Below are 9589 nucleotides of genomic sequence, written 5' to 3'. Positions count from 1 at the left end.
ATGTGATGGCGAACTGGTCCACAAAGACTGAGTTGGCAGCAGAGAAAGGCTAACTACTTTTAACTGTGCTAAAAGGGAGAATTCTGAAACTGCTAGGCAATTAGATATAGCTCTTTGTAAAGGCACAGAACATTCAGCAAAATCAACTCCTTTAAAGAGGTTTTCATTTCAGTAATGCATAAAGACAAATGGTAGGGAACAGATAAGGTGAAGATGAAGGGTGTCAACTTTAGGAAAGACTGGACTTCATTTTGAGCCCTTGATGCAATCTGTAGCACAGCAACAGTTGTGAAGACACTGGTAACCATTTCATGTTCATCAGTAGCAAGATCACATCAAAGGGCCATAATAATTTCTTTTGCCTTTATGGTAATGCATTTCCATCCTTTTTCTTGTTTGGTCCATTGGAGCAGTTATCACTGAAATAAATTACTGCATGTTATCACTGGATCCAGGAAAACAGCAGAGATGTCACATCTTGGCATCACTAGTCCAACATCCTGCCAAACAGCACAGCACGTTGAGATCACGTGCTCATACTTTCTGAGAAGCAGGGATTATCCTTAGGACCGTTTGCCCCTGTTTTACCTTATAGTTTTTTTAAGACTTTTAGCCTCACCTTTCTGGTAGGAATTTGATTTTTGCTGTTGAAAACTTAAGACGTGGCAAGATTTAACCATGTTCCTTAAAAATGTAGTAGTTTGGGTCTGTCCTACCACCCAAGGGAGTGCACCTTTTCCTTGTGATAATAGCAAATAACTCTCCTCAGTTTTTATGTCACTTGCACAAAAGCTGAATGGTTTCAAGACACCCAGGGAAGAGTAGGACCACTGGTGTGAAGGAGAAGCTATAAGAAGGCCTTCTCTGAATAAGCAGGAGGATGACAGCAGACTCATAGATGTCAGTCTTTTTTCCTTATTAGCAGCAGTTTTTTCCCCGTTCCTCACTTCCCGATGGGCCCTGCATCTCCTCAGTGATGCTGCAGCTCAGAGATGAGGAGCGGGATGCTGCCTGCTTGGAACCACGCCATGGAGAAAGCAGGAAAAGGAAAAGTATAATGGCTGAAACTGGTGGGAAGAGGGAATGAGGTGAGGCAGGACAGGCAGGAAATATCCTGGCTTGTTGCTTTGCCACACCATGTTGCGTGGGACAAAGCGGGTGGCAACAAAGAAAGCTGCTGACTGAACAGGATCCCATCAAAGACTTCTAAGCAGTTCAGGTGTGGCTGACTATTTACTAACATTCTCCACAGCCTGGTGCCTGGAGGAGAGCCATCTGGCTGGGCCTCAGTGAAGATAGGCCAGGGAAATGATTTGTGGGAAGGAACCAACACATAGGGAGCAGGCTGTTTCACAACCATTGCAAAGCTTAATTCCTCCTCAACGCTCCTTCCTTGAAGGGGACACCATTGGTTGTGCCCTTCTGAACAAATGACCTTAGCAGAGTGAGGCTGTGGCTGCCATCTCAGAAGCCAGTGTTAGCTCTATTTGGGAGTGCCTGTGAATTCTCCAGGCAGCCTTTTGCACTTGAAGAAGCTCATTCATCTTAGTTTAAGAAAAAGAAGAGGAAGCACTTTTGCATGGACAGATCACTCTCAAGCATTTTCAGGCTTATTATGTGGGGCTTAAACTAGGAAATACTCTCCCATGCATATTACAACTTCCACTGTCGTATAATGCCAAAACAACAGAGGTTTTAGTCCTGGAATCAGACTATTTCACGATTCTTAGCACCAACCCTGACATTCAGATGTTGAGAAAGGTGGGAGAACAATTAACAAATGCAATCAGCTCTCAGTTATCAGCACAGGGGATTAGTCATGATGTGAGGTCACCCACTTCATGGTTATTTCTGAAGCAGCTTGATTCTAGCAGTAAAGCCACATTGGCCCGGTTCCTGCATTTCTACACTACACTCTATCAGCCAAGGCTTATGGTTGCAATCAAGCATATTTGCTTAAACTCAGTACTGGCCCTGCCAGATCAGTTGACAGCAGCCCCAGGGTTGGGAGAGGAGGAGGAAGAACAGTGTCTCTGCACTATATATTGGGAAGAAAGCTGATTATCTTGTGTATAAGGCACTCTAAATGCATGTAAGTTTTGCATGCTGTTGAGTCTGTTAATCATGCAAGCTGGGAAGTGTTGTGTAAGGCATAAGTAAGCAGTGAGTCTCTGCAGCATCAACTCTATTTTTCTTCAGCCTGCCTGCACCATGTGTCTGACATTAAACATGTCTGTACTGCCTAGGCAAAATGTCCGATTACTCAGTGAAACCTCACTCTCTGCTGCTGTGGTCAATGGAGAGCTGAGGAAGGTACACGTTTTTACCCGAATTTGACACACTTCCAGATCATACATGTTACAACACAAACAGAAATAATAGGCTGATGTAGAAATGATGAAGTGGAGACAGTCATCATGTATATGCAAGTGTGTGCACTACATACCGAAGGACAGTTTCAAAGTCAGTACATGGCTAGGAAATGCTACTACTAACACTGCCCCTGCAGACTTGTATAGATGCATTATAACACTACTCTTAATTACAGGATCACATTCTACTTTTTGTACAGAGTCCATTCCAAGCTCCTGACACAGAGAGTCAGAACAATTTTTGGCTTTAATCTCTCCAGCACAGCTACTGACTCATTGTCTGTAATTGCTATTTTTGAAGAAGGGACAAAACCAAATACTCCGACATATTTTGAATGAGATCTACTTGTTTTCTTGCAATCCCTTTCAAAGACATATGGGCCCAAGCCATTGGAATCTAATTTACAAATCTGTACTGCAGTCCTTCACCAACTGCACCCCATGCATTGGCTCCCAGAACAGCTGTGATGTTGCTGCCAAAAGCACACTAGCTAACAGGCACCAGCACTGAGAGAAGCACTGAACACTGTACTTTTCAGTAGCAGTTGAGTGCTGTGGTCCTTACCCATCACATAATTCAGAGAAACCAGCATGGGATTCCCCATGAAGACATGCATGATGGCCCCATGCATGGGGAGAGAGTGACACTGATATGCCTCACACCAGTGCTGACAGAGTGGCATGGGAGCATAACAAATGTGACATGAGTTGGGACCTACATGTGCAGGTTGCTTGCAATTTTATAACCTTGCTTTTAGTATTTCTTTTCGTTGTTGGCTTAGTAACACATTGTGGACTAGTAGCCACTCTGCAGTGGAACACTGCTTTTGCTATTTGTCTACTTCTCTCCTTCCAGACAAGGATGTTGATGTTATTTACAGAAGTTACTGAACTTCTTTCTGCAGATCATGTTTGCTTTTATTTGACCTTAATAATTTGTGTTAATACATTATTTTTACCTTATTGCTCTCTCTTTTTTTTTTTTTTCTTTTTTAGGTTTTCCAATGGCTGATCCTTTTCTATATGATACTGGAGACAGATCTCAATATGGGTGCCTTGGACACGAAGTACAAATTGAGCACATCAAGGCATACGTCTGTAGACCATCTTTTTTCACAGACAAAGCTGTGATTGTGATTCATGACATATTTGGATGGATGTTCCCAGACATTAGATACATAGTTGATTTGATTGCAGGTCATGGATACATGTAAGTAACTATTTTTCCTATCTTGCTTTTCAATGCATGGATAGATTATCAGGACCAAAGCTAAGCATGGCATTTGATGTTTCCCATATGCATGCACGTGGCAACCATACCATTTCAATCTGAGTGAATAAAAACAAAAAGGGACAAAATATTCCCATGAGGTTTCCAAAGCTACTGAAACTGACCCATCAAAAATGGCTGCCATTTTTGCCATTTGAGCACAAAGCCACAAGGAGAGTCACAAAAGTGTCAGTGCTTGCATGGCAGCATGGCTGATTGAAAGATATATGCTGATATCTATCTTTAATTTGTATGAGCTCTTCAGAACCAAACCTTTCTAGCAGCTGCTTTAATTTTTACTAGAAGAGATATTTTACTGTTTATCTAGAACCAGGAGGGTTGCTTAATCCCTTTACTTTTCTCTTAAGTATGTCTAAGAGTGAGAGGTGGTGAGTTTTGTTTGTTTGTTTGTTTGTTTTTTACATAGGAAGACATACTTTTAGCTCTGCTGGGTGCCAGAACAGGAAGAGTAGAATATAATTCAGATAGTAACCATGTAGATGCGTACTTTGGAGTAAAAGACATTAGGAGACATTTAGACATCCACAGATTATCCCAACCTGGATGTGAAAGTTGACTTGATTCCATGTCTCATACAGAACTATCTGCCCAGACTTCTTCAAGGGGACAGACCCCTGGAAAACTACTGATCACTGGGCTGACTTTGCTGACTGGATGAAGCATCATGATCCTACAAAAGTAGACAAGTAAGATACATATTTGTACTTCGACTTTAAAGTGCACCCAGCAAACAAGGAGAATTTGCATGAAAAAATGTGGCATCTCACAGCAGGGCAAGCTAGCTGCATGCACAGAATTGCTTATTCTGGGCAGTTCTTCTGTGGGTCTGGGCATTGCCTTGGCTGGGATTTGGAAAGGATCATCTGCTCTGTCCATCACTCTGCTTATTGTTCCCATCTTGTTTTCCTGGGTCCTCTTCCAACAATTATACTGGCCATACAGGCTCATAGCCAGTGTTTCACAGGCTATGAAATACCCAGCACTCTCAGCCGCAAGTACTGATCCTGCCTGCAGTTCCTCAAGACAAGGAGGAAAACTCTTCCACAACTGCCAGTTGTCACTTGCCCATCTTTCTTTCTGCCTTGTAGATAATAACAGGTGCAGATGATACTCCCCTGAGCAGCACTAAATCAAAATTCACAAGACTGCCCAAAACCTAAGATACATCCTGATGAACTATAGTGTTTTTCTCAATGTGAAATAGAGGGTCCGCTATCCGTAGAGCCTAGCAGTGTCTGTAACAAGGCTTTCTTGAGTTATGGGAGGCATTTCTGTTTCCTCAGCATCCTTCAGTCCAGTGTAAAACTTCAGAAGATGATAGTGAGGCAGTGCTGCTCTATTACTCAGCTATCATCTTGTTAGCTACAAGTATTATTCTGCCCCTTTCAAGCGGTCTCAGCAGTCCCAGCCTAACTTCAACATCTTTCAGCAATGCTTTTGACCATCTAGTTGCAGAAGCTGTGACCAAATGACTAACACCTGTAAAAAATCCAGCTCCAAAGAGTGAGCAGATCGTGGGCACTGTCTTAAACAAGTAAGACCTCCAGGACATGCCTGTGCTGTGAGGGTTCGTTTCTAAGCTGCCCTCAAGGGCAGTTCCATTGCTTTTTCAGAGCATAAGGATTCCAACATACCTATACTGACTTAGTTACCCTTCCAAACAAGCTGAATCTGAGAGAGTCTAGGACATGACCTCCTCCTCATCTCACTCTCATGCTGATTTTATGTCAGCCTAACCAAACTTGTGATGACCATACTAATATAACTAATATTTGAAAATACAGTTATTAGTACATGCAGTCTGCATTTAAAATTCAGTTAAAACTCTGTAGATAATGAAAAAAATAAAATCACTGAGACCTAAAATGTTACCAACTAAAAAAAAAATTAAAAAAAATAAAAAAAAGTATTACCTGCTCTCACCTACTTTAAAACTGACTTTCGTATTTTTTGCATTATACCTCATGCAGTGCCTGGGTTTTTTTGAACATAGTTATACTGGTAACTTGATTTCGAGTAATTGCTACTTTAGTGTAGCATTGCGTGTGGGCTTTTTAGGATATCTTAATATTAACTCATGCAACAGGAATGACATACGCAAGGTAAATCTTAATCTACATAGGCGGACTCTGTAAGATAGCACAGTGAAGCTTATCTATTCCTACAATCCATAATGCAAGATGTTGTTCTACTTGCAGATATGTCTTGTCTTTAGTTGTCCTGTCCTAGACAAAGTGATTCAATTAAATATTTGCTTATTTTGAAACAAAGGAGCAGGCTACAATTCAAGTAAGTATTTAAGTACTTAAACCTGTACTTCCCTAAACTAGGACCAGAGATGTTAACTTCCATTTAAGAACAGAAGTCACTGCTCTGGGGCTGAAGTGTGTTTTGTGTAGGTTTTCCCTGTTTCAAATGATTGGGGTTGCATACACAGAAGAAATCATGTATCTCTCTTTTAATTTACTTCTTAAATTGTCAAGTATTGATTCTGCAATAGATTCCTTAGTTTGCTTTTGTTTATATGTCTTAGGGAAGCTGATGTTGTCTTGAAGTATCTAAAGGAACAGTGCGATGCAAAGAAGATTGGTGTCGTTGGGTTTTCCTGGGGTGGAATGGCAGTACATCACTTGATGCTGAAAAATCCTCAATTAACCGCTGGGGTGTCCCTCTATGGTAGTGTAGAACATGAAAACTTACATGGGCTCACGACTGTGCATAGTTTGTACCTCTAGTTACTGCTTTGTAACAAATTCTATGAATAGTCAACTCAAAGATGAGTTGCAGATTTTAATTATGGCTATTTCAGCAATATGCTATATTGGTATAAAAATTTAATAATTCTGTAAACTAGAAAAAATTCCTTGCTTTTGCATAGTAATTTTCTAATTCTTTTTTTTTTTTTTTTAGTGCTTGGAGAGTGGGGAAATATATTTTCCAAATGCTTTTTTCTCTATCCAAATAGAAACTGTCCTTACCTAAAAATGTGTATAATGAGTAAACCTAAATAGAAATTTTGTGGTTTAATTTGCCATTTATCTTGCAATAACATTAACCTCACTAACAGGTTGTTTCTCAAAAACATTCTAGGAATAATTAGGGACTCTGAAGAAAGATATAATTTACTAAACCCCACGTTTTTCATTTTTGGTGAGAAAGACCACACTATTTCTTATGATCAGGTAAGCTGTTGTACTGGAAATGCTTTTTCTTTTCCCATAGTTCTTTTATCCCACACAGAAATCCTAGCTTATTAGAAACCATTTTCATATACAAAATGGACAGACTAGATTGTTTCGCTTCTATTTGAACATTCCCCATATCTTGCTTAGGTTATTCAAAGCTGCTTTTTTGAGGTGAGAAATGCAGTAAAGACCAGTCATTGGTCTCTGAGTGGCTGGACAAGCGGAGTGTGAAACTGGGCAGGGCGAGCCAACTGGTATGAGCTGAACACCTCAAAAATTTGGATACTACTGCTGTGGGTGAGAGAACAGGTAGTTAAACCATTGAGTTTGGAACTGGAAAAAAGTAATATCAGCTTAGTAACTGAACTTTCTGATGATATGGACCAATGACTAATTGCTTTTGGTATAAGAAGACAAAACAAGCTGTGCCAGAAGAGTGGGCATGAATTTGGACTATGATGATGACAACTTGTGGACTCTGTTTTGATCTTTGGCTGCCACCTATATTCTGATTTAAGCTCTATCATGAGAGTGTCTGAGAGGCTGGATAAATATATGGGTAGGAAGCTGGTGCCCTCTTCTGTGCGTAAACTCTTTTTCATCTGTGACAAGGGTAACACACCACCTCTAGCATAGTGTTGTGTAGGAGTATGGTCTAACTGGGGAACAGGCAATGTACTCTGGGAATGCAGAAGCCAATCAATATTCACTTCTGTGTTATTCAGCATGTTGATCTGTACCTCAAATATGTATCTCCTCTGCACAGGAAAACCTTCACTCCCTGACCACTTTTTATGGTGAAAGTGTGTTTTTCCCAGGGGCACAACTGTCATGAATGCATTTTTCCATCATGTGTTACACATTGAAAATATACCTCTTTCTCCTGGTTTTCTCTCTGAGCTGTCTGTGTGGATTGTGTAAGAAAAATTCCTGTGTGAAAAGACCCCTCAAATGCATCATTTTCTGCGCTGAACAATAAAGGGCTCTGCGGTGAAAACCAAAGTGAATACGAAATGAATTACAGTACTGTCTCTAATCTGCACAATGGGTAGAATGAAGCTTGCAGGGACAAAATAGGTGTTCATTCTCCTATTTTCTGACTTTTAACGGAAACAAGTACAAAAATTTGTCCATACATGTATGTAGGTACATAATCGTATGATTAGTACTCTGTAAGCATGCATGTGCTTATCATCAAAAGATCAAAAGAGAGTCACTGAGGTTTAGGGAATATGTTCTATCAAGATCAGAGATTAAAATCAGGTTACAAACCCAAGTCTCTGCATAGAAATGCACCCAGCAATTAGATTTACCAAGCCATCTTTGTTAAGTTTCTTAGACTTACCCTTGCTTCTAAAAAATGTTTCAGCCGTATATTCCAAAGATGAGTTTTCTCATCTGTTGAGCAACAGAACCTGCCTCAAGTGTGACAGTGAAGACAAAGACGTAGAGATGTGAGAAATGGCAAGTTTGGCAAACTTAAAAAACCCCGCAACATAATGGAAAAATGCTTTCTTTTACAGATCGTCTTACTGGAGGAGAAGTTGAAACAGCACTGTAAAGTTGCATATAAAATTAAAGTTTATCCTGGACAAGTTCATGGTTTTGCACAATTGAAGCCAGAAGATATGAAACCTGCTGATAAACCTTATATTGAAGAAGCTAGAAAGGATATGATTGACTGGATCAAAATGTTTGTTTGACAAAAGCATAAAGTAAGACTAGGCTTCAAGATCAGTGACTTAATTTTAGAGAAGAAAACAGTCAAAGGAAAACTATTTGGGATTGAAAATTGTCATAAACAAAAATAGGAACATTTTAATTTATAATTCTTAATTATTTTTTTACAAGTTTTATAGAAGACTGTGAAATCAAAGTTGGACTAAAGGATGATTAGGAATTAAAATGTTGCTTGAACTTACCTTGCGTTGCATTTCATTCATTATTCTGCATTATGACATCAATCGTAATGATACTTGTTCATCCATTTGTCTTTGCTAGTGGGCATGACTTCATTGTGACTTTACCCAAGTAGTTTCAGGCTTTATTTTGGTATGATGGTTGGTTGTCATAGATGTGAACATGGAAATACCTTGGTCTTACATACAGACATTTGTTTTTTATTAACTACAAAGCATTTGTTTCAGGAATACTGCTGTACTGGGCAGAATTTCCCATGTGTGAAACAAACACTTGGCAATGTTGAGGAACTAGGAAGGAATGCTTTTTTTTGGTGGCACCCTCCAGGTATTCCCTTCACAATATTAAGTGGGGCACTTCCAGTATTCCTTCATCAACACTGAGGATAAAAATAACCAGTCCCTTCTGGCTGTGGAAGGAACCCAGGCATGAACACTGTGGAAACAGTGGGTTTATTGTCCTGATCCAGACTCGGGAGATCAGGCACAGGGCTGGCAAATGGCTACCCCAGTCAGTGCTCATGGTTTGCTTTACAATATATTCCTTGTTCATCTCTCAAGTTCTTTCCTTTTATCATTCTTCCATCCTCCCAATTACACAACATATTAACAACAATAAACATCCCTGCTTACTCTGTTTACTGACTCCAGTTTTGTTGACCTGCTGACTTGTTTTGGTTTTTTTGGAGGGAGGGGGGTTGTGTGTGCATTTTTTAGTGTGTTGTTGTTGTTATTATTATTAATTTCATTGCCTTGGTAATGAGTTGGCAATCCGTGTTTAGTCAGAGATCCTATAAGAGACCCGTGTCCCTTTTTATTTTC

The 9589-nt window shown here is 40.0% G+C and overlaps 1 protein-coding gene across 1 annotated transcript; it reads left to right on the top strand.

Moving 5' to 3' along the window:
- The first annotated feature begins 3376 nt into the window (after nucleotides 1-3376).
- LOC104412376 (carboxymethylenebutenolidase homolog) lies at nucleotides 3377-8551 on the top strand. The gene is made up of 5 exons (XM_010023086.1): nucleotides 3377-3582; nucleotides 4242-4349; nucleotides 6197-6339; nucleotides 6754-6845; nucleotides 8372-8551. Exons 1-5 carry the CDS (start codon nucleotides 3377-3379, stop codon nucleotides 8549-8551), a joined length of 729 nt encoding a protein of 242 aa, XP_010021388.1.
- The last annotated feature ends 1038 nt before the right edge of the window (nucleotides 8552-9589 follow it).

The sequence above is a fragment of the Nestor notabilis genome, unplaced genomic scaffold (genome assembly GCF_000696875.1).
Source record: "Nestor notabilis isolate BGI_N333 unplaced genomic scaffold, ASM69687v1 scaffold5191, whole genome shotgun sequence".
Lineage (NCBI taxonomy): Eukaryota > Metazoa > Chordata > Aves > Psittaciformes > Psittacidae > Nestor > Nestor notabilis.
Note: the sequence above shows the minus strand (reverse complement) of the source record. Positions and strands in the feature narration are given on the sequence as shown.

What these genes read in the sequence shown, in the direction of transcription:
- LOC104412376 (XM_010023086.1), top strand. Translation starts at nt 3,377, where the DNA reads ATGGCTGATCCTTTTCTATATGATACTGGAGACAGATCTCAATATGGG. An exon ending in GATCCTACAAAAGTAGACAA is followed by an intron (nt 4,350 to 6,196) that starts GTAAGATACATA and finishes TATATGTCTTAG; the next exon opens with GGAAGCTGATGTTGTCTTGA. An exon ending in ACACTATTTCTTATGATCAG is followed by an intron (nt 6,846 to 8,371) that starts GTAAGCTGTTGT and finishes TTTCTTTTACAG; the next exon opens with ATCGTCTTACTGGAGGAGAA.